General features: G+C 39.5%; 1 protein-coding gene across 1 annotated transcript in view; it reads left to right on the top strand.

Annotated features, from left to right (window-relative positions):
• Nucleotides 1–21,936, top strand: part of COL4A5 (collagen type IV alpha 5 chain) — an 89,873-nt gene extending 67,937 nt beyond the window's left edge. The window contains exons 35-51 of the mRNA XM_072876693.1: nt 533–622; nt 1,345–1,484; nt 2,420–2,546; nt 3,817–3,897; nt 4,456–4,554; nt 5,127–5,177; nt 6,015–6,200; nt 12,778–12,911; nt 13,268–13,340; nt 13,489–13,560; nt 13,939–14,067; nt 14,342–14,440; nt 15,754–15,966; nt 16,309–16,486; nt 17,040–17,154; nt 17,476–17,648; nt 19,180–21,936. Of these exons, the coding sequence (XP_072732794.1) occupies nt 533–622; nt 1,345–1,484; nt 2,420–2,546; nt 3,817–3,897; nt 4,456–4,554; nt 5,127–5,177; nt 6,015–6,200; nt 12,778–12,911; nt 13,268–13,340; nt 13,489–13,560; nt 13,939–14,067; nt 14,342–14,440; nt 15,754–15,966; nt 16,309–16,486; nt 17,040–17,154; nt 17,476–17,648; nt 19,180–19,261 (2,042 nt within the window). The 3' untranslated portion in view covers nt 19,262–21,936. The remainder of the gene's footprint in view (nt 1–532; nt 623–1,344; nt 1,485–2,419; nt 2,547–3,816; nt 3,898–4,455; nt 4,555–5,126; nt 5,178–6,014; nt 6,201–12,777; nt 12,912–13,267; nt 13,341–13,488; nt 13,561–13,938; nt 14,068–14,341; nt 14,441–15,753; nt 15,967–16,308; nt 16,487–17,039; nt 17,155–17,475; nt 17,649–19,179) is intronic.
• Nucleotides 21,937–25,254: the final 3,318 nt, after the last annotated feature.

Consider the following 25,254-nt stretch of genomic DNA (forward strand, 5'->3'; position numbering starts at 1 on the left):
TAACAAATTATCTGAAATATTGAATCTTTGCTCACTATGTCTAATATAGGTCTTGCTCTAAATATCTTGTTGGGCTTGGGGAATTTTTTTAACCATCCAGGACTCAAACTCGTTTGAGCATTGTAGGTCGCATTTAATTCCATAATAGAAGCTACTGACTACCTATTGCAGATGAGAAAGAGATAATGTGTTCATTCTGCAGAACAAGTCATGAGAGACCAAGTCACACCAGTACTAAATTGTTTCAGATGGTGACTAAATCATGGACTGCTATTTGACCCATTTCATTAGACTAATCTTCAAAACAAAGAAGTTGTTGCCCTGATGAAATCTTGGCTCAGAACAAACTGAAGATGTTTAATATTTCACTACAAGTGGGTGTGAAAAAGCATGTAGGAGCAGTATGAGGCCTAAAGCAACTCCAAATCCATTGCGTTAGTAATTAGATGACAAGCATATTCATATGAGAACACATGACTAACAGAAACTTTTAATTATTGCCATTAATTAACTAAAAACACAACTTTCCTAGGCATCAAGGGAGACATGGGGCCTCCTGGGCAGCCTGGACCAACAGGACCTCCAGGGTTAAAAGGTGCCATGGGAGAGATGGGCCTTCCAGGTTAGTTTCTGTGCTTGTATTTTACTTCAGTTTGGCCACTGTTTTCCTTTTCTATACTACAAAGGTGGATCCGCTTGTGTGCAGTATCTAATAATATATTTAAATGGCAATGCAGATGAGGAATACATAAAGCCCTGCATACATACTTGTTGAAATAGTACATAAGAAATCGGAAATACCCATTAAAACAGAAAATGCAAATATATTGTAAATACATATTACTTTAAAGTGCTTACAGATGTAGAAGTGGAATGATCTACATTTTGTAACTTCCACCCTTTTCTGGTTTCTCAGATCCACTCTGTGAAAGTTCAGAAAAAAGATGATTCTGTAAACCTACCTGTCAGAAGACAGACATCAGACACAAGCAAAAGGGGAAGGAGAAAGTGAATTCCATTATTTAGAAAGATTGCTGAAACAAAAATTCCAGTTTCTGAGGATTCTAATATTAAATTGTGCCTAGATACTACAGAGAGATATTTGGATTTGTGTAAATTAAGAATAAAAAAAGAAAGCTTAGAAATGTCATGCAAAAAGCCATGAGAGATTTTAGATAATTGTTTTAGTTTGTTTTTAAAAATAAAAACACATTAGGTATTCAAAGCCAGCCAGTCAATTTGTTAGTGCTTTCTAGTTCAGTTGCTGTAATTTGAGTGATTTCTCTAAACCACTGCAGAAGTTTTATTTATATTTATAAAACTTGTATTTTATTTTTTGGACAGGTCCCCCAGGGATTAAAGGCAGCCAAGGAATAGCAGGACGTCCAGGGCAGCCTGGACCTGCAGGATTTCCTGGATTGAAAGGGGAGAAAGGTGACCCTGGTCTTCCAAGCATCGGTATTCCTGGTCTCCCTGGACCAAAGGTACATTTAGAAAATTCTTCAATAGAAAATTCCATGAGGAAATTAGATTCTGTGTTGATTATTTTTTCTTTAAACTGTAACTTATTATGTATAACTGTAAATATGTATATAAATACATTAATAACAAGGAGGGTTGACTGTGGTTTGTTCTTTTCAGGTGGGAGCAAAAATTTCTAATTTTAAAGATGAAAATATTTATATATAATTTAATCTGGTTAAAGGAGAAGATTGTGTACCAGACCTTTCAAGTTGGGTTCAGTTAGTGGCCTAGTCTGCACTGTGACACCCACTGACATTTTGGTAGGGATTTATACACTTAATATCATCGTTCCCATGTCTAACTATGTAGTTAATTCTAAAAAAAATTAAGACAACATGCATTTAAGAATAAATTACTAAGGAGCTGATATATCATGATTACTGCTGCTTAAAATTTTTAAGTCTCTATAAAACATTTGCACTATCATTTACCTATATCACCCTTTCTGTCACCCACAAAAAAGTAACAAAAAGACCTACAGATATCTAGCAGCCTTCTCTGATGCCTTACAGTTGATGTTGAGCAGCAATTAATTTAGTAAAAACATTGCATGATTAAAGCTCCACAGATTTCTTTTTTTCTTCTGCATTATCATGGAGTAAAAATCCCTGTCTCTTCTGAAAGAAAAGAGAACACTTTTTTCTTTAATGTAGGCCAGTTCTGAGGAAAAGCTATGATACTCTGTATACAAAATTGTAGGGGAAAACTGTTAAAATCTTTACAATTGCTATTTCCAATTAATTTTCTGTGTGAGATCATTAACAGTAACTGGATATAAGGAGAAGTGTACACAATATAATGGTGACCTTTTTGTGATGGTAAGACTGGGAACATACAAGAAGGGCTTACCCATCTTACAAAGACTGGGTTCTTATTTCTGCTTAATGTTTTCCAGGGTGATCTTGGTTTGCCTGGATACCCAGGTAGTCCAGGCAGTAAAGGTATAGCTGGAAATCCTGGCTTGCCTGGATTTCCAGGCAATCCAGGTGCAAAAGGAGAACCAGGCCTTCCTGGATTCCCAGGTAATTCTGAACGGGATTTTTTTATTTTCCTTCTTGACCTCTGATATTGGTATATACATCTAAACACAGTAGGTAATTGGTGGCTGCAGCTTCTTTCAAAGTTTCTATCAATCTGCTGCTTCTAAGCTTTGTGCTGTTGGAATTGTCACTGCAAGAGTAAGTGTGTGAATGCATTGCTTGAGTGCCTTCTGAAATCATTCATCTGCTCTGAGGGGATGTAGCAGTTGTGTTAGCTAATGCTCTCCTCTCCCCACAGCAGTCAGACTGTCACCTTCTCTGACCCACAAAATACCTGTGTTTGGCTCCATATTTTTCCTTCATGAATCAATAAAAAAGTGTTATCAGGAAAACTGGCCTTTTTTAATAGCATTTATTGTCTAAAAATATGTTCTAAAGAGCAATCTCTTTCTGAAACATAATGAAATTAGGTTTTGCACTTTTCTCTAAAAAATATTAATAGAGATTGTTCATGGGTATGTGTCAGTTCTTTCATTCTCAATTTAAAGAAACAAGGTTTTTACCTACACTGCATTTGCAGCAATAAAGGCTGTTCTACAAGTATGCTTGAGCTGCTTTAACGTAGGAAGTTAGGGAATTTATAATGGTGTAGTCATGGCAGCAGGAAGCTTAGAAGAGAACAAAACCTGGCCATGAACCTGACAGTTTTTAACCTTGGCTTCATGTCATGCCTCTGAAAGACTATGAACAGTCAAAACGGTGTATGGAGACACTACCTTGATCAGGCTCAGATGCTGTTCAGAACAGACACACTGCAACGGATCGACTGTTTTTCCTACCTCCCACTCCGTTCATGCTGTAGGGGTGAGAATCCAGTGTAAATTCTAACTAAGACCATTTTTATTAAGATCCTTTTTCAGGAAAGGACAAGAGGATTGGGGAAGGACTAGCCAGCCACTGTTCATAATGCTTTCACTTTGTTGTCAAGCAGAAACACCTGTCTCTAAAATGGTAATTTCCTAGCAGACTGCCAGACTCACTGTGTCCTTGGCCACTGGCACTCAACAATTAAGAAGACAGAGTCTAGAGAGTAGCAGCAAGGACAGTTGTGCTAGTATGTTTTGGTTCTGTACGTTCTTTGCTTTATAATTCATCTCCTTAATCAGCTGTAAATTTGCAAAATGAGCATAAATACAGTATCTTGATACAATTAGCTCATTTGTTACTGATGGCATCTCAGATTATAGCATTTCAAGATCTGCTGAAAAGCCAGTTTGGTGCTTAATTTGATTGAAATGCCTGTACTTTACAGGAACACCAGGAATTCCAGGACCAAAAGGTATCGAGGGGCCTCCAGGTAATCCTGGCCTGCCTGGACCACCTGGGCCAGTAGGTGAGCATGAACAGTGTGGCAAAGGTCCGCTGCTTCTGTGAAAAACATAACAGATGAAGCCACTTCCTATCTTCTTATCTTTTTAACATAATGAAAATGCAGCTATATGTACATGGATGCTCAAACATCATTGCACACACTTAGTTCACTGAAATTAAACAGAAAAGAAAGAAGTTTTAACTTTCTCTTGACGATTTGTGTCTGCTGTCATAGTCATATCATTAGCTATTGAAACAAGAAGTTAACTGTTTTGGTATTTACCAGCTTTATTTATGTTAAGTTCTCCAGTGGTCTAACCTGTTTTTATAGGAGCAAAATTCTAATTTATCCTAAAGGGAACCATTACATTATTTTTAGCAAACACTAACTGCTTAAAAGGTCACAGGCCTTAAAAGCCTTTCTGAATTGTCAGGGGGAGAAAGAGAGGTAGAGAGAGAAAGGTTTTAATTTTAAGATTACACCCTCGTGAATTTGTTATTACATTGTCACACTTTCAGATTGCCTTTTTTTATTGCAGGTTAGGCATTACTGTGCTAATGTGTTCTATCCCCCTTTTAGGTGATATTGGTCGTCCTGGCCCTCCTGGTCCTCCAGGGGAGAAGGGACACCCTGGTCGAGACGGTATCCCTGGACCAGCTGGTCAGAAGGGCGAACCAGGTTAGGTGTCCTTCCTGTTTGTTTTCTCCTCTTCACTCTGCGTTGTGATGTCCTGCTTTCTCTATTCTATTTTTCCTATAACTGCCCATATGGCTTCAAAGCTGCTTCTGTGGTTCCCAGCTGCTGAATGGTTCGCAAAGGGTGCTGTCAAGCTGCCAGTGAAGCACAGGAGAATAATTCAATCAGCTCTTATATTTTTATTACCTGACTTCAACACCATCCCCTGTTCCTGTATTTCATGGTAGCTGTATTGTTTCAACTCAGTTACAGAATGGATAAATGGTGTAATGTCTGCCTAAAGATAGAACCCCAACCAAAAATGCCAATGTATTAACTCCCCAAATCTGAGAGCATCTTATGAATGGATGGAAATACTTATGAAAGTTACAGATGCATTTTAGTAGCAAAACCTCTAGTTTTGGTGTATGCTGGTGAGTGAATGAGAATCCTGGTAGTCTCAAGGAATCAGAGATTTAGATGAACTGCGCTTTCATCATTCTCAGCCTGATATTCCTATTCCTGGAGACCTGAAAGCTAAATGTTCATTATTAACTGAATCTGTTTCTTTTCAGGTCTACCAGGTTTTGGGCGCCCAGGACCTCCAGGACTCCCAGGATTGTCAGGTAAAGTTTCTCTGTTGTTCTTTGTTAAAAAGGTTGAATGCAAAATATATCTATACAACAAAAAAAGAAGGACATGTTGTATGTTCTGCAACAAATGAATGCCATAGCAACAACTAAAATAACTTTTTTTTTCCTCAGCAGACCGTTTTCAGTTAACCAAGGTAATAAATACATTCATTACTGACTACTGAATTTTGTAAATTAGCAATTATGCAGACAGAATAAATCCATACATGATAATAGTCTACTGCATTGTGTGGAACTTTGCTGATTTGTCTCAGTAAATAAAGCATTCATACAACAGATGAAAAATGAAGCTGCTTTGAAAATATAGCTGCTTGCTATATTTTCAAAAGCAACTTCACAACCTAAATTATATTATTTTCCAGTAGCATTAAAGCTCCTAAAGTCCTCAAGCTTATTTGAAAATTTTGCAAGTATGTCTTAACTTTCAGCAGCATCTCAAAAAAATGATGAAGTCTTAATATTGACAGATTTCTTCACAGGTATATAAAAGCTCATGAAAGCATTGCTTGTAGGCTTACAAACTCAGAGGATGTTTATGAACTTACAGCATCACTGAGTAGTAAAGTGAGACTTAGTAAGACCTTTTAACATGTCAGAAGCTATAGCCCTTTCTCCTGCAAGAATTATTACCCCTAACTCTGTTCTGAATGTGAGACCAATTTTATACTGTCTTGCTGCGCAAATGAGGTGAGTTGTGGCCAGACTTGCACCTTCTGCAAAAGAGGGAAACAGCTCTGCAAATTGACATTTGGACTTTTCTGCATATCAGTGTGTAACAGTATTCATAAATGTGGCTGTTTGGTTTTACAGGGCAAAAAGGAGAACCGGGGTTACCTGGCCCACCAGGGCCCCCTGGACTTCCAGGTCTGAAGGGAGAACCAGGTTTCCAGGGATTCCCTGGTCTACAGGGTCCACCAGGTCCACCAGGATTACCAGGGCCACCTCTGGAAGGTCCTAAAGGTAGCCCTGGCCCGCCAGGTGTTCCAGGAAGGCCAGGTAAGAGCATGATCCATACCTATCAACATCTGCCAGTACTTTCATATTTTGCTGGTAGGTTATCAGCCTTTAAACTTCCTCAATTTATTTGGATGGATAAGTCAAGCCTCATGGCATAGGTCTTAATGTTTGTGGGCAACCAGAGGATTTGTTGCCAAACGTAACTATCTAAAAATAAAACAGCCTCAGTTTCTATTTGTTTCTGATACCTGGCAGCAAAAATCCAATGCGTTAATAAACGGGAGATTCTCCGCATGCTGTCACAGTAATCATCTAGCGAGCACGATATCGACTTTTGAATATCTGATACCTTTGCAGTATTGTCACGTGATCAGCAAATATCATCGCGCACAAAAAACCAAAAGTAACAAACCCCATCATTTTAAGAGTCATGAAAATCAAATTCACGCTAGCATCACAGCATGATCAAATTGGATAGCTGCTCTTCATCTTCGTGTCATGTAACATAAGTCATTGCTCCATTGTGTCACGTGGCTCCCGTGGACTCAGTGCACCATCATGCCGTGTTCATCTTTCCATTCCATGTTTGCATTTTGTTCCTGCACCGCCTAATTCCTGGAATGAAAAAACCACTATACTGAGTTAACATTGCTGAGCAACTCCCTGGCATGTATTAGAATTTGATTTATATTTTGTGTCAAAGAATGTTTATTTGCATTTAGATACTGCTCTTGAAAAATCTCATGAACGTGTCACAGCTCTGGCTCAAGCTTATTGCTGTATCTTGAGTCCAGAAGTACTTGGCCACCAGTAAGACTCATCTCACTTGACATGTTTGATACTCTCCTTAAAGGAGACTACTTTCAAACCAAGCTATTGGTTGATTACAGTTTTTTCTTTGCATATAAATGGAGAATTAATGTTTATATTTATTGCCCTAAAACTCTGACCTCAGATTTTTACCCAAAGGAATTTTTGAATAACAGAAAGCTAGTTTTGAGTTAGTGCCTTTGTAAAATAGCTGCTACACATGTATTGTTCATTTTTAAGTATCAAAGGAGAGTTTAGTTTTGCAGGACACACTTAGAAAGATTTTAAGATTCATTTTTTCTTCATGCTTGCTTCTTATACAGGAGGAGGCAGTCCCACTGAAAAATGTTTTTAGAATGGAATTTTATAAAAATATTTTCACTATAACTGGAATTGAGTAATATTTTATTATCCTCAATGGCGGTATGAGCTTTTCTCTTGTGCAGAGTAGGCTATGAACTCATCTATCCTAACTGTGCATTTAAAAAAAAAGAGTCATTATAAACAACATTTGGTTTTAATTTATAATGCCTAAAAACTGGGGTGCTGTTTGCCAGTATAATGAGGTTTTCTTTTAGTCCTAGTAAAAATATTTGAATTGTGTCATATCCTAAATCTGCTTTTTATGTGACTGGTGTGGAACAACCTAGTGGGTTAATAATTCACAGCCAGTCACAATTTCTTCCTGGTTTCCTATTTGGTCAGTGGAAGGAGGAGTGCGTGCCTTCCCCCTTTCTCCTGGAGGAACCCACTCCCTGCTGTGCCCCTGGGGCTCTAACCAGTAAGTGGAGCATCCCTGCAACAAGTTGCTAGTCCTAATTTGCTTTCCACTTTCCATGTGGCCTTGTCCTCTTCTGCCTAGTTGCTCACTGGCAGGTAGGAGTATGGGACAAGTAATCCCAGCTCTGCTCACTGTGGTTAGAGTGGCAGCTGAGGCAAGTGGGAGACGGAGTGAAGGGTAAGAGATGGTGGGATGCTGGACTTGGTCTTTGTAATTTAAGTGTGCCCAAATAAAGGCCTAAGACATCCTAGATGTCAAGATCTTCCAAATATAATTCTTCTGTATGTAGAGTGGTACAGCAATTAAAACTTTGGCACAGGAAGCTGATTGGTCTATAAGAGTATAGCTGATTGGTCCATAAGTGTATAGGCTTTCATTTTTAAAAGATTCTTATACAGAGGATTTCTCCAAACTCAAAAAAAAAAAAAAACCCCACACCCAGCTGAGCACCTCCTGATGGATAATAAAACTACCAACCGAGATTCTATGCTCTGCTGTAGCATTGGTGTTTTTATGAAGCTTCTCATCCTGTTTACACGTCTCTGTATAAATCAGGTGCTTACTGACTCCCATCAGCTGGGGAGGTGGAGGAATGGTGGGACTCATTTTGTGCAGTTTTATGAGCATTGGCAGGGGGGATGCAACCAGTAAGGTTCTGCTCAGCCATGTTCTCTCTCCCTCTCTCTCTCTTTCTCTCTTTCTTTCTCTTATTTCCATTTTTTGTTGCATGCAATGTATAAAGTGAAGCATTTGTTTTGCTCAGTTATGCGTGAACTAATGTGGATAAACCAAACTATTATTCCAGTTCTGGTACAATCAGCACTCCAGCCTTTTGTTTCAAATGATAGCACAGTCTATTGTTGGAATGCTGATTTTGTAACATTTCAACATAAGGCAGCTAAAGCAGCTGTGTGGCTGTCAAATTATCCCCCTTCTAGGGACATAAATAAAACCAGAAGCTGTATGCATATACTGTTTGTTGTTGACTTCTGGGTATAGTCTAAGATTAGTAAAAATGATGAAGTCAAACATGGTGTAGCTCCCTGACCTCAGTTGAGTTGCCCCTAAAACAAACGTTAATAGATGGTGTTGGGATGGATTTATTAATCGATTATGAAATTAAGCCAATTTCCAGGGCAACACAACATTGCTGTTACTCCACATGTCTATTTTCATTGCTATGAATAATAATAGTTTGGTGTTTTGCATACTGTATGTAAAGGAATATTGAGCTAAATCTAAAAAGAAAGGTTTAGTTGAATATGTTAGCTTGTTGATATTTCTAACAATGTTGATGTTTTTCCCCTTGTTCTAATGATGACCTTGGTGAACTCTGACCCCCTACTCCCAGGTCCCTCAGGTTAGCCCCTTAACTCCAAAATAACTTTGCATGAAAATGAATGTATATACTTTTGTAGTGTCTAAATGTAGATATGCTGGGTCATTTTTCAGACATACCTTTTACTTTGTGGTAGAAAAGAAAAGCTCAGAGCTGGCTTTCAGACTCTTCCTCCATGTTGTTTTAGGACTGACATTGGAAGGACATAGTGTTGCTCTCCCCATGGTGGAAGATCATGTGGGTCCAGATTTGCAAGGCTTTTATAGAGTGTCCCCAACTGTGAAATTTGTTTTAGCATATTTATTCTCAGTGCCGTTGAAAAAAATATATACTGTTTTTCATCTTTTTTAAAAAAGCGTATTGCGCTGTCCTCCCATGTCTTTGCTATATAATCGTGTTTTGCAGCTTGGGCAAATGACAGTATTCATTTTTGTAACACCTGCTACTGTTGATTTTGGACACTCTCAAGTGACTTAAATAAATTAGATGCTGCTTTTATACCAACAGCGTCTGTAGGAAAATTTATCCAGAATAACAGTGATGCTTTACATTCCCAACTTAGAGCATTGTAACTTTCCAATGCAGAGAAATCCTCATTTCCATTGTTTTGCTTCACCAGCACATTTAGAGGAAATGAGGAAAGCTCTTCCTTTAACATGTATTTAATGAAAATGAAGCATACAGCCCTCCCCTCCCTAACACTAGGGCAGTGAAACAGGATTGGTAAGAACATGGTCATTTTCACAAGCTTATCGTAATTTTAGCATATCAGCATGTAGCACAAGCCAGTTCTTGGGAGGATTTTTAACATCTGTGTCTAGATTGAAAATGACTTGGTATATCTGTTTAATAATAATTATGACTTTAAGTTTTGCTATGATGACTTTCAGTAAGCAAAGAACTGTCATCAAAATTTGATAAAGGAATACATTTTAGTTTTTAGTGTGGTGTCCTAAGCACTGTGAGGTAGTAAATGTGGTAGCCCCTGATGTTTGAATCCTAGCTTTATGCAGTCATGTAAAAAAATGAATGTGGCTTTGCCTTTTAATTAAACTGTGGTCACACAAGCAGTAACCACACTTTCAAAGACAGCTACCATCATGGGTATGCTGAGAGGCACTTATCAATTGCTTCATGTTTTGTTCCACCTTGTGACTGTGCCCAGTCAGAATTCAATAATCAACAAGTATAGGACAGATTTATAAATCATAGCAAAACTTATCTAACAGTGAAATATAGTTTATAAGTACTTAACAGTAACAGTGAAATGTCCATGTCATTATTTTTAACAACTGTATTACAGTTAGTATTTAAAATAATTTACCAAATATGTAAGAAATAGTGCATTGAGGTAAACCTGACGTGTATTTATTGTAGTTTTTAGCTGCAAATTGCATGGTGATATGTTGATATATTTAAATCATTTCACTGACATGAAAGATGCAAGTGGCACAGGAGCTAAAATATGTATTAATTCAGGAGCATGGTAGGGACAGCCAGCTTACCTTTTGAAAGAGGACATTTAAATGATTTTTCTAAGGATGTTATCACGTGCCATTCTCCATAATAACCTTAAACAGGTAAATTAGCATCTTGGGGTATTTTTAGCAAGAAAAAAATGCCAACAGTAAAGACAACAAATTCTAAATTTGTAAGTTCTGCTGTATTTTTGCTTATAGCATTTGCAGCCCTTTTGATCCATGTCAATCATGCTTACCATTTTGAAGAGGGTATAAGCCTACTTTTCAGTCCTAGAATTGTATTCAGAGATAGTTGAGGCTGATACCTGATTAGTGGTGATAAGTTCTTCTGTTAATCACGCTTCCCACCTGCCCAAAGCAGAATTTTGCTCAAGAGTAAACTCATTCACAATTTACCTGCCCATCTGCCAAGCTCCAGGCCCTGTGATGTTGAACATTGTCAGTGAAATGGTTACATATTCCAAACCCCATTGCGAGTGGGACTAACCAGTCACGGGCCTCAGCTGTAATGTTAAAGCAATAACACATTCTTTAGTAAAGCTTTAAGTTTGCTGTTAAATGAAGTGTCAAATTAGTCTTAGTAGAGCCTAGTCACCAGAATAACTTGTATCTGAAAATACATATCGTTGCGTATTTATGTATGGTTTTATGCATGCATGTGGATTAGATTGTAAATACAAAATATGCTGGTGAAATGGGTTGTTGTGTAGTGTATATGCTGTCATCTGTACTATTTCTAACTAGTAATCTTGTTTTGTACTGTGTGATGTCTGACCCTTCTAACATCGATCATTGGGCTTTGGTGAACTCTGATCCTTCCAGGTCCTCCAGGTTAGACTCTTAACTCGGTCAATTTATTTTACTGCGTTGCACTTGATGTAAGAGAAATGGATGTTTTCCTGTAATTCTGTGATTATCTTTTTAAGGACTGTGGTTACCCTGCAGATCGTATGTGTTTGATTAGCATGCCTCAGATGGTAACCTGTTATTATCTTGCATGTGTACAGTACTAGACCAGTATAAAAGAGCAAAATGAACACAAAAAACCCTGGCATGATGGGATGTTTTCTGTAGCTGAAACTGCTACAGGATATGTGTGAAATCTGGTACAAAATTGCTGTTGATTTAAAAAGAAAAATTTTGGAAGGAATTCTATACTCAGATTTGCATGCAGAAATACAGCTCATCAAATTTATCCACTGAATATAGACTATGAGGATGTCAAAGGAGATCTTAAATTATTCGAGGTTGCAGAAGAATTGAAAATCCAGCACACTGATGTTGTTAGATTTGTTGTACTACAGGGAAGAATGTCATAGCACTGTCCTGCAAAGAGATCCTTCTGTTAATCCAATTATGAGATCTAACTTGTAAAATGTTATTAGCTGTTGCTGCACTTGCTTACGGTTTGTTTTGCCACAAATTAGTATCAGTTACCTTCTATTTAGATGGTGGCATAAAGGTGGGGGGTCTCATCTTTCAGTTCTCCAAATACCTATGTTTCTTTTAAATCAACTGCTTTGCTTAGATTAATGAGGCTGTAGCAAAGGGAAAATCTTGAAAGACCAGCCCAGTTCCTCTATTGGATTTACACAGCGTAATTCTACTAAAGATAGACAAGTCAGCTGGAGGGAGAGTCATTCACCGTAAGGAAGTTTCTGCAACTCAGATTATTATTTAGGCAAGGCAGAATGATGGGCTTCCTGCAGCCCAGCGGTCAGTAGACAGTATAGACCGGGCTCCTCAATAGGTATGTCAAATTCTAACAGCAGAAAAGCAGCAATATTTTACATTGTTGAGACTGGCTTTCAAAAGGAATTCAGTCTGTTAAGCTAGCACTTAAGAGATGGTGAATGTAATGCAGGTCAGCAGAGGGGATATTTGTACCATCTAATTTTGGGTTTCTTGGCTCCTACTAAAGGCACTGGTCTGGTCACTGGTAAGCTTCTAATGCAGGTGAGTTGCACTGCCTTCTGGAAAGAGCTGCTTCTCTTTATCAGCTAGATAAGGAGCCTTGGTTCCTGATTTGGGTAGTGCAAATAATCCCTCTATTTGTTTTCCTTTTAGTTTATCCTGAATTCAGCATTGAAATAGAGCTGGGAAGTCAAGCCAATAGATCTTTAAATTTTTTTACGCTGAAGGAACAAACTTTGGGAGAATGGTTGATATGTACTGATATATGCATATTTGTTCTGCAATGTTAAGGTCCACCAGGCCCAGAAGGTCCACGAGGGCCACCAGGCAGTGGAGCACTTAAAGGGGAAAAAGGGAACCCAGGTCCCCCTGGCCCACCTGGCCTGACTGGTCAAAAGGGAGATCAAGGACCACCTGGACGCCAGGTAGGACAAGAAATGGAGTTTTCCCCCTAGTTTATTTTTAAATGCAATAAAAATTGAATATATTGGGGTGGAATATGCAGTTTATCATAGTAAAATAAAAGCCAAAATGTGGTAGCTAACATCCTGTCTTTGTAGCAAGTAAGAGGGTCTTTTCCTTAATGACCCCACATCTGGGCAGGATGTCCCCCATTATATTCCCATGGGAGCTGGAGCTGTCAATGCACACTTCATGTTACAGTGTTCTCTGACAGCACTCAGTGCAGTGAGCAGAATGCATGGCCTCAGCCACCTTTTCTATCTGTTTTTCTGAAACTGCTGAGGGAGATGAGTGAATAACGTGAAGCTGTTCTGTTCAGGGGGATCCTGGTCGTCCAGGTCTGAATGGAATGAAGGGCGACCCCGGGGTTCCAGGCGTTCCAGGATTCCCAGGTATTTAACTAGCATTTCAAGTGAAAACCTCCAGACACAGTAACAGCCCCTCAGGGAGAAAAACAGCCTGATTTTGGCCATTCCTGCAGCAGATTTTGTAAGACAGCATGTTCTTTCACTGTGTAACTGTGTGAATTTGATGTTTCAGGTATGAAGGGTCCCACTGGACCTGCAGGACCCGCTGGCCTCCCAGGCAGTCAAGGACTGCCAGGCCCACCAGGTAGGAGTCCTGGGTAGCGTTAGTGTCACTTTTGCTCCCTGCCAGTAGAATTTGTTACACAGATGTAGGACTGAGTCGGTCTCAGCCAGCAATGAAAGCAGTTAAGTGAGCAACAGCTTAAACACAATTCCAGGCTATACTTTTTAGCCCTACAAGCAGTCCTACCATATTCTGTATTCTGTGTCCAGCCTACATGAATTAACCCCTGCAAGAGCTGTCCTTTCGGGGGGTCACCAAGAGCACCTTTTTGCCTTGTATATACACTTATTCTTTGCATTGATAGTGCTCTTGGCTTCTGACTTTGCAGTAAATAACAGAAACTGTTTCTAATGCTCTCTTCCACCTTGGTTTATCTAATACTAAGCTGCCTTCTCTCAGGTCCACCAGGTTTACCAGGTACCATTGGACGAAGCATTGTTGTCAAAGGTGACCCTGGTCCCCCGGGTCCTCCAGGCCAGCCTGGGTCGAAAGGGCCACCTGGATTGCCAGGGCCACAGGGATTGCCAGGTATGATCCTAGGTGGCTGCAGAGAAAATGACTAAGAAGTATAGCTGACTGCAGGTTGCAACGCGAGCCACTTGGCATAGGCTGCCAAGACAAGTTACTGAATTCAGCAAGAGGTAATAGATAAATGTAGGGTTCTACCATATAAATCTGGTTTAATGGTCTGTTCTTGTCTAATGTATCATGAAGAAACAATAGATGAGTCCCAGACAATTTAAAGATTTCTGTAGTGAGATTTCAGGAGCTTTTATTTCACTTATGCATTTGTCTATTCTAGGTCAAATTGGTCTTCCTGGTGACCCAGGGCGAGACGGACTACCTGGTTTTGATGGTCCAGCAGGACGTAAAGGAGAGAGAGGTCTTCCAGGCCAACCAGGTATGGTGTTTATCCTATGAGGATCCAGTGGAAAAAGAGATGCTCCCTTTTGTGAGTGCAGGCTAATATTGGGAAGTGAGATTTGCCTCAGGGGAATAATAATAAAATCATAATTTTAGGATTTTCTTAATGCAAAAATATTACAAGCAGCTGAACATACTTTGGTTTGGAGTATTCTTGGAACCAACACATTGCTGAATAATATTGTAGAGTGCTTTATCTCAAGCTTAATGGCATCCCCTTTGCAACACAGATGACGCACAGAAGATAATGAAGATAGTAAGAAACAGAAGAGAGAGATTAGTAAAATAATTTTAGTTTTGCATGGAAATCATGAATGGGGAAAAACAGACTTCATAAAGGAGAGAATTTCACCAAAGGCAGAGATCAGGCTACCATGCAGCTATTGCTGAGAATTACTGAATTATGATTTGAGAAAAGAAATCAGACTAGGCACTGGGACAATTTTCTAAAGATGATGATAAGTAGCTATATATTGCAACTTGTGAGAAGAAGTATTAGAATTTAAACAGTTAAAACAGTACAAAAATCCATAATGCCTTTTTTCCTTTTTCTCTGAAAATCTCTATGCTCTATGAAATCTGTTAGCATTATTTTAGTGAAAAAATGTAAATAATAATGACTGTGGAATAACATAGTCCTAAATATTTATAGTTATATTTCCTGATATTTTTGCTCTTCAAGAACAAATGCCTTTTCTGATACCTTTCTCAGTCATATGACTCACTCTTGCTCTCATTCAAGGTTGTTCTAGCCCATTTCCACTTTTTGTAACCTACTCCAAAACTGGCTGCAGCTTTTCTATTCATTTTGGTGGGCTTCGGCTCATGTGTTATCATAGCATGTCCTAGAGTGAGACTTGCTTCTGTTTCTGGCTCTGCCATTTGTTTTGTGATCTTGAGCAAGATGTTTTAGCATCACCTTATTAAGCTGCCTACACAGATTAATATGTTTTGGAATTGGGAAGCAGATTGGACTCATTCCACTGGCTGTCATGTCCACTGCAGTTATCTTAGTGCCTCACGGCTCTGAACCTATTTAACTTCACAATACCCTTACAGCACCGGGAAGCTGCAGTGTTATTTTGTAACTAGCTATGACAGCCTCAGTGATTTTACCAAGCCTACATGAAAAAATACTTTGAGGAAGATAGTGTTAGCAGATACCAGGTCCCCCAACTCACATGTACCTTAATCACAAGACCATGCTACCTCTCAGAGCTATGTTAGTCCTAAAAGAGCAAGAAAAGGTGTTAATAAATACCATGTGTTGTGTTTCTCTCATGTGAACAGGTTCACGAGGAATACAAGGACCTCCTGGTCCTGATGGCTTACAAGGCCCACCCGGTCCTCCTGGAACAGCTTCTGTTGCTCACGGATTCCTTATAACTCGGCACAGCCAGACCAGGGATACACCACTATGTCCACAAGGAACATCAAGAATATATGATGGATTCTCTCTTCTGTATGTGCAAGGAAATGAGAGAGCACATGGCCAGGATTTGGGTGAGATATTTTGTATGCTCTGTCTTTAAGGGGAAAGAGGTTGTGGCTGCTTCTTCAAATGCTCTGGTTCTCTGAAGATATGACAGTCTTAGAGATTTCTTAGATGAGGATGGGGAATGCATACTAAGATCTACTGCCTCCAGAGGCTGCACATTTTAATTAAGGATAAAAGAATATAAACCAAAGCTGAGAAGTTAACGTTTTTCCCACATGTGACAATTTGATAGCAGATGCTGTGCACTCACACATGGAGAAGAAGAATACACAATTACTGTTCTCAAAGAATTGCTATAAAAAGAAATGAAAACTTTGCTGTCACATTTTATGTATCTTACTCTGTAGGTACTGCTGGGAGCTGCCTTAGACGTTTCAGCACCATGCCCTTCATGTTCTGCAACATCAACAACGTTTGTAATTTTGCATCAAGGAATGACTATTCCTACTGGCTCTCAACTCCAGAGCCAATGCCGATGAGCATGGAGCCACTGACTGGGCAGAGCATCCAGCCATTCATTAGCCGGTGAGACAAAGCAGGCTATCAGGTCTCTTTTTTAATATCTGGATAAACAGCACATCTTATCCATGTATTTCCAACATACAGGTTGGAAATTAGGAGATGAATCTACTGTGTTTTGCTCTGGGAAATACTAGGAAAATAGCTTGCTTTACAGTATTCATTGCCTTAAACGGTTTGTCTACGTGCAGCAGTGATAATTAGAGGCTGAAAGAACTCTCCTTGACTGAGGAACCTATGTAGTCAGCAGTGCAAGGCCACCATGGACAGCAAAGAGAATATGAGAGCCATTAGCTCTAAGATTAAGGCATTCACCTGGGGACTTTGAGCTTCCAGTTTTTGTTTCAGGAACTGCATCAGTATTTTACCCAATGGTTGTTAGTGGAAATACAGGCAGATTTTTGCACTCCAAAATACACAAGAAGTAGAAGTCTAGGTTAATAGGACAGCCTCTCACAGGGTAGTTTTCCTCCCTTTCTCTGTGTAACAATTCTTAATAAAACACACTCCTATTATATTTTAATATCACGTGTTTTTCTGATACTTCCCCTGTGTCCAGATGTGTTGTGTGTGAAGCTCCTGCTATGGTGATAGCTGTCCACAGTCAGACCATTCAGATTCCTTCGTGTCCTCCAGGCTGGGACTCCCTTTGGATTGGTTACTCTTTCATGATGGTAAGAACTGCCTCCTACTCCAGAAGTGGCTAGTACCCACTTGTGTCCTCAACTAGCTGCTTTAGGACTTCGTTAAAAACTATAATGGTTGTCATTCAAAAGCCTTTAACTTCAATGACCAACCATGGGAGCCAAGATTAACGGTGATTTTCTAGCACACGGAGCCCAGTGTAACTTATATTTATGGAGGTGTCTGACACCGTATTATTCTACCAAGGATGAACAGTGGCTCTTTTAGTAGTTGAATGCTGTGCTATTTCATTTTTAGCACCTACTGTAAGATTCTTGTTTGTGTGTTTCTTTCCTCCACCCCTACACCAGCACACTAGTGCTGGAGCAGAGGGCTCTGGACAGGCCTTGGCATCGCCTGGATCCTGTTTAGAAGAATTCCGCTCAGCTCCGTTTATTGAATGCCATGGTCGTGGCACTTGTAATTACTATGCCAATTCATATAGTTTCTGGCTGGCAACTGTAGAGGTGTCAGAAATGTTCAGGTAAGAAAACCTGTTTCTTGTATATTTCTTTATTCCAGAATGAAAGCTTTGGAAACTGAATTTATTTTGAAGATCAAAAGAGATTTGTTTACAGGGGTATAGGGAAATAATTTAGTTTGTTTTCCCCTCACAACCAGTTTTTCAAGTGTTTCCTTAGTAAGCCTTTAGTATTATGTAAAAACTTGCTAGGGCACATTCTGTTTTGCAAGGAGTCATATTCTTTTTATGTCAATTGTTATTCACATTTAGTAGTACCTTCTCTGAAAGTAGTCCTACTGTAGTTACTGTATTTGAAGCCTAAAAGATCGATTTTCTTTTCTTTTTTTTTTTTTTCTTGCCAGACCTTTCAATAGAGTCAAATATTTGAAAAGGTAGTTCACAGACATACAAGGGACAGGTATGAAGGGCAAGATCAACTCTACTTAAACCTGTTAAGGCAGATGTTCATATAACCTGTTTTTAAAAGTCTTGTGTGAAGGAGGTTTCATACCCTCCATGGCAAGCATTTTTTCCAGTACTTTGCAGAAGAATCACGATGACATTTTGGCAGCAAGGAAGCCAATGGACATTCTGTCCTCAGCTTCTCTGCAGTCAGCATGGCAGCTGGAGTCTCTCAGCTCCTCAAACTTTTTCCCTTTCAACTCGAGTGGCAAAATCATTTTCTCTGTCTCCTTTCATAGAATAAATTGCTACTGCCCTGTTTGTGTACTGATAAAACCCTCATAAATATTCCCAATGCCACCAAATTGAAAAATGTAGCTTTGTGGTACAGGGCTGGCACTGTGTTCTACAGCAGTAGTGGCCCATAAGTTGGTTTTGTGTAACACCTACAACCATGATACTTAATGAGCATTAAACAGTCATTACTCTACGTTCTCAAGGTAGTTGATCAGTGGTAATTCATTAGTGAAAACTGCCTACTAACAACTACCATGCACCTTTGAGTTTTCTGTCTCTACTATTTTTTGTCTCCTATAGACACAACTTCCTTTTTTCTTCTATTTTTTTAAAAGAAACTTTTAAGAATTGGACTTACTCTGTGTACACGCATGTTACACAAATATATTCATCTCCCACCTCCCTACCCTTTCAGAATATAAATAAATAATTTGGTAAAGCCATCAATTAAATACAAATCTCATTGTAGCATTATTTTTTAACGGGCTGTTAAAGTACCCTTCAACTGAGAAACCCAAAGGCTACAAACAAAGACCCCAGAAATACTGTCTCAAATGTACAAAATTCACCTTCCACTCGGTTTGGTATTTGTGCTACATCATATGCTAGACTGAAGTAGCTGATGACCATACCTTGCATATACTGAGACACTGGACAGAACTGAGCATCTGTCACCTGGTGTTGAAGACATACAGAAAGATCACTCTTCAGGAAAACTCTCAAATACAGGGCTAATTCCCCACTTAGGTACTGAAGTGTTATCTTAAACTGTGAGTGAAGTAGAAGTTTAAAGGAACAGCTCTGTGAACAAAGAAAAAGCTAACCTAACCTTACCTTTGTGTCTGTCAACCAGTAAACCTCAGTCAGAGACACTGAAAGCTGGAGACTTGAGGACGCGTATTAGTCGTTGTCAAGTTTGCATGAAGAAGACGTAACGTCTTGGAGAATGTTTTATAAAACAGTTGAAAATTCCTAAGATGCACTGTCTTCCAGCTGCAACAATGGTGCTACTGTGCAGAAAGAAAAGAAAAAACAAATCCAAACTGTTTTAACCATGCAAATTCAAGTGTACCTCACTCATGTGCCAAACTAAGGGTTGTTTGGTACATATTTGACAACAGGACTAAGATGAAAGACTTGACCTCTTGGAAACAGAAAAGAACACTTGAGGTTCACAAAGGATCAGAAGATGAAATTTTTCATTTCTCTCCCTGTACCAAAATGGCACCTTTTTGATCAACCAAGAGAATAAAGAAAAACACGACGCACTGAGTATGTTTAAAATAACAAGACTGCAGTTTTGAAAAACATTTTTTCATGGTGCTACTAACCCTACTGTATCCCAGGTTTTTAATATGAAATTTTAAGCTTATTTCTCTTTGTAAGTAATGAAATGTGTATATTGTGTAAACACCTTTTTAGTTGAAACTTTCAGTCATTTAGAAACAAACCAGACTGATATAAAAATGCTTATGTCTAAAATTAAAACATACAGCAGTATTTTATTATGAAACTTGTGGCACAGAGAGAATTTACCCCTCTTATGCCCACTTATTCATTTAGTATTTCATTTCCTTCCTCAGTTGCCAACCTGACATATTTGGGGAATGCACAATTATTCTGAAGTGATTTTGATCAGGGTTTTAAATGTTGTATACCATGCTATCAGTGGTTCTATCTGTGCTTAGAAATCCCAATCCACTTGAAAAGGGTTTTTTTGTATCTTGTGAAAATATGTGAAATTATTAGCCATATCCTATATCCTTCTTTTCTGAATAAAAGTCACATTCACATTTTTAGTAATCAGTTTGGTTTTAACAAAACCTGTTCCTTGGGAATATCCAGTTACCAAAGCATTTAAGATTATGCTTACATGAAACCTCTACTCTGAAGTGGTGTCACGCATTTTATCCAAAAGAGTGTACACGCTAAGAAACCTTCTGAATAAAATAAAGCATAAGCTGGTGGAAACTGATCTTTTCCTATTTACAAATTAATCTTTTAATCTTTTGTGAATTTATACACATCCACAATGTATTTACAGTATACAGCAACTCTTGTGTATGTATGGTTCACATAAGGCCTTGAAAGATGGTGCATGCAGTCTTTCCGATGTCATTTTGTAAGAATCCTACAGTGTGTATCTTTGAGTGTCACTACTTGTGCAATAGCTGAAAAGTGATCACTTTTGTATGCATGACTCTTCAGCTCCTATGGTCAGTGCTGTCTCATTTACCCGTATGTATAAACAGAGCTCCCTGACAAAGCAAGACTATTTTTCAAGTGATGATACTTTAATATTTTCGTTGTATATTGCCACCTCAACTATCAATACAACTTAACTTGTGAATTAACATACTGCTTTATACAGGTGAAGTGTATTTGTTTATTGACTCCTGCTAAGTAATTTATCTGCTAATGGCTGTTCATTCTTCCTTTCAGTTACCATTGTAAACACGGAGCATCAGAAATCTCCTTGTTTTATGCACATTTGACAAAAGACATAGGACCTAGTGACTGACCAGGTGGCAGTGACTTATACAATGAGATTGGTGCTGGTTTCAAAAGCTTTCAACTAAGTATGAAACTGAAGTTTTTTAGTTTAAAATGCGAAATATTAGTAGCTGCAGTTATATATGTTGGTATAGAGCAGGCAATTCAGCAATGTACATCCTTCAACTCATTTTAGTTTGGTTTGCTGATACATATAGAGATAAACTGAACGTGCTGCTACCTCCAAGAACTTGTTACCAAAGCTGAAATAAAATAGTAAGTCTCATCTTGTTAAACACAAGCCCTTATCTTACTGCTGGCTCCTCAGAAGCCTAAAATGAACATAGCAGCTTATCCCTAGCCCCAAAAAAGTGGAAGAATGGATGCTAAGGTCAAGGAGCTCCCAGAGGAAAGAGCTCTCCCAGCCTTCCCTACCAACAGCACCTGTCTTGTGCTTACCAACAAGAAATATTCATATATGGGGACCTGGGAAAGGGCAGAATGTGTTTGTTCTAGCAGTGCATAAACAGAGCATCTTTCTAAGATTCGGGCTTCTCTTGCAGCACGTAAAACAAAGCCCACTGCATTGGAAAGACAGGAGATACCGTTCCAATCAAGATAGCCAGCACCCCAAACAGCTGGTATTGTGGCCACTTTAGGTCCCAAGCCTGTGAGATGACTACAGAAAAGGAAAATATGTCAAGTAGCTTCAACTTCTGCCAGATACATTCTCTGTTCTGCTCCTGCAGCTCTCACCCTGACCTGGAGAACAGTCCTGAACCTTAATCAGCTTCAGGCTGAGATTTCCAAATGGGCTAATTTTTATTATGGGAAAAGTGGTCTAGAGAGGAAGGAGCATCTTTTAACTGAGACCTGCAGCAGAGATTCAAGAGATGTTGGTTTAATTCCTACCACACATTCTGTGCCTTAGAGCAGGTAAATCACTTGACCTGTGTTGGAGCGGAGTTACCGATCTATAAAAGAAAGCATGGTTATTATTTTCTCCTGCTTCTTCTTGACTGCTTAGACTGTAAGCTCTTTGGAGCAGAGACATTGAGGAGGCTCAAATGTTGGTTGGGGCCTCTAGGTGCTATCCATCAGTATATAAACATTAAACTACAGGTAAAAGCTTGTGTTTGCAGATTTTATTCTTAAAAAAAGTAAAAAACTGTTTTGAACATTAGAGCCTTAAAATAGTCTTCAACATAGCCTAAACATGAGCTGGCTCAGAACACCACTTCTTCATCTATAGTTAAGGCTCTCTTTCCTGAAGTTTGATTGTTTTTTAACTAAAGATTTTATTCTCTTAACTAATCATGTAAAGTTAGTCTATTTTAGTTAATCTTGGGGAGGAACCTGGAAGAAAACACTTGTATTTGTAAGTTGTTTGGGGACAAGTTGCACCCTTCAGCCACCCGAGGGCACCAAATAGCTTTGAAAGCAAGCCAGGACAGCAACACGGCTGCATCCCTGGCCGGGCCTGCCTGCAGCAAGGACTTTAAAACAGCTTACTAAGAGGGAGCGTGTGACCTTTCCTTGCTCACTGCCCCGTTCGTGAAAGCTTGCTGCAGACGGTGTACTGCCAACTGATGAGTGAAAAATGCAACTTTCTAAAGGAATACTAGTTTGCAAACCCTAAAAACAGTAACCTTTTGCATAACTTGGATCTACGCTGTTCTAGCACTAAAGAACAAGTTCTGCTCAAGACAGGCTTTTCAGTATCTTCCTTCACTCTACTAAGTCCTATTATAATCCTTGACAAAAAGCAGAAAGCTTCCTTCAACCTCAAATAAGGTGGGATTTAAACTTCTGAAACAGTTCTGCAGTCCAAGTACAACCTATAAACCACAGTGGGCACACAGAGCAGCGCAGCAACATTTCTATACAATGAACGAGACTACAACATGCAAACTTTGTGCTTGAGAAGCTCCTAAGCATGCAGCACTTGGTCCTCTATTGTACAGGTCCATCCCCTCTCCAGCGAGGATTTCTCACATCAAAGGGTGGAGGAAGTACCTATTTTAAAATGTAGTTTTAGAATTTGAAAAAGTGATGTATTGATTTTGCAAGCAACAAATGCTCGAGTTCTAAAATTTGATTTCTGCCATTATTTTCTATATACTTTGATATGTAGCTGAAGGATTTCGTAGTCAGTCTGCTGCCTGCACTGCACAGAAGTGCCATCCTAGGGACACCACCACGGGAAGGTTGTTTTGCCAGGCTGAGGACTACACTGCTGGGAGCAGCATTACGTGTTTTTAGCAGGTCCTGCCAGAAGAGTTATGCTTTAGAGAACTCAGCACTGCTGCTGGACACGCAATACTTCTGCTGCTATGGCTACTTCCACTAGAAGCACAAGCTGAAAACTGTGTGCAAGAGCAGAAGCAGAACACTATTGCTAGCAGAGGTGGGAGCAGTGACGATTAGCTCAGGGGAGTAGTTCTACATTGAAAACAGGATAAGTATCTAGAACTAATAGCTTTTGAAAGAAAGATTATCAACTCAACCCATTTGTAGCAGACAGGTGACCACTGCCTAAGAACAGCCTCAGCTGGCAGCAAGGTGAAGAGTAACTGGTTAGCAAAGCAGGCAAGCTGCTGTCTTTAGTAAAGGTACTCGCTGCAGCCCATGGGTGGAGCACAGAGCAGTGGCTGAGGCTACTGTGCCAACAAGCAGCTTCAGCGCCCACTGAGCTAGATTTCCTGACAGCCAGTCTCCTATAACCATAACGCTTCTTTAAGAAGTTTTAAATTAACTCAGTGACTCAGGAGAAAACCAAAGAAACTGAGCTTGCTGTGTTTCTTTAACAGAAGGGGGTGAGGGGAAGAAGTTCTTACCTCCCAGATACATATAGCAAGCTCAGTGCTCTGCTCTCCGAGACATGTTGCTTCACAACCCTTCATGGAAAAATGAGGGGAGAAACTTCTTTACATTTGAGGGAACACTTGCTATAGCCAAGAGAGGATGCAGGAATGACAAAAACGCAATACAAGTTGTACTGTTACGTGGTAACTCCAAAAAGGTCCTTCTTCCCCACTATGAACCTCTCCTTCCCAGTTATTTGATTATTTCCAGTACAGTATTGCCCAGCAAGATGCAAGGTCCATTAGAACTAGTCAATGTATTTCAAACCAAAGAAAGACTTTGAATATGTATTCTAGTGACTGTCTTCAAATTCAGATAGGAAGTCTAACTTGCCTTCTGGTTTTAATTGAGGGCTTTCACCATGCTCCAGAAGCAAGAGAGTTCTGTCAATGATTCACCCAAAGGGGTTTGAAAAATTAGGGCAAAACGATGTCCTCCACCCCGCCCCCCCCAAAAAACCACCCTCAAGCAGTTTAGCCCATTTCAGATCCAACAAGACATTCAGGCAAAGGTCTCCAGCAGCAGTCATTGTGAGACTGTTGCAACAGCCTTGACAGCGTTTGGATAGTTTTCACTGTTTGTTCACTGCTGGTAGGGGCTGTTTCTGCCATGTCTGAGAAGCACCCTTTTCTTTTTCTTCCCAGTACAGGCTCCGTGCTATCAAATGAGGCCCTGAGTGAGGGGCTGGTTTACGTGAGGTTTACCCTATTCTTGCAGCAAACTTGACTTTTACAAGGAGTTGTAGCCATGTGCTATTCTGAGTAACAGGGTAAGAATTAAAGCAGGTATTCTTACAGACGGAAGAGTCTAATCCAAGACATTTCACAGTAATCACCCACATTTCCGGAGATCATATATGCTCACATCTATGGATAAAAACTCTTTCTATACAGAATTATTGACATATCCTCCACATCAGTAAGGAATCTGAAAAGGCACTACATTTTGTTGATATTTTCCCACTTAAGTTCAGTTGTTTTTACAAGTGGGTGCATTACCTGAAATTATATCTATATGCTTTTGGTTTTACATCCTGAGACCTGATTTAACACATATCAAACCAAAGTCTTACAACAAAACTTAAAACAGCAACCCATGCTTCTACCCCTCCCTTCTACCCCAAACTCTAAAGACAGGAACCTATTTGATCCGACACTGCTAAAAATTCCTTCCAGGAGTAGTGCTTCTGGATCGTGAAACTTCCACACCCAGTCACGGACAAAGTTATGAACAAAAAATTGGCACAGCCTTCTGCATTTAAAGCAGAAAAAGCAACTATCAGGCACCGATCTCTGTTTTCATTCAGAACCTCAGCTGTTTACCAGCACTGTGAATCTAGGACAAAGAAAACTGCTGGGTATTTGCTGTATGCTACCTTGCACACTAAGCGGCAGAGAAAACTGGACAGACTGGGAGTCACTGCCCTGAAATACGCTAAAAGCTTCTCCGGATCTTCAGGGACACAGGGTGACAAAACCACTTTAAGAAGAAAGCAGCCGCAGCAGGAGGAAACGCACTTCTGACAGAAAAACCCAAAAGTTTGTTTAAAAATAAAACCCAGACACAGAGC

This window comes from Ciconia boyciana, chromosome 12, assembly GCF_034638445.1.
Source record: "Ciconia boyciana chromosome 12, ASM3463844v1, whole genome shotgun sequence".
In the NCBI taxonomy this organism is placed as follows: domain Eukaryota; kingdom Metazoa; phylum Chordata; class Aves; order Ciconiiformes; family Ciconiidae; genus Ciconia; species Ciconia boyciana.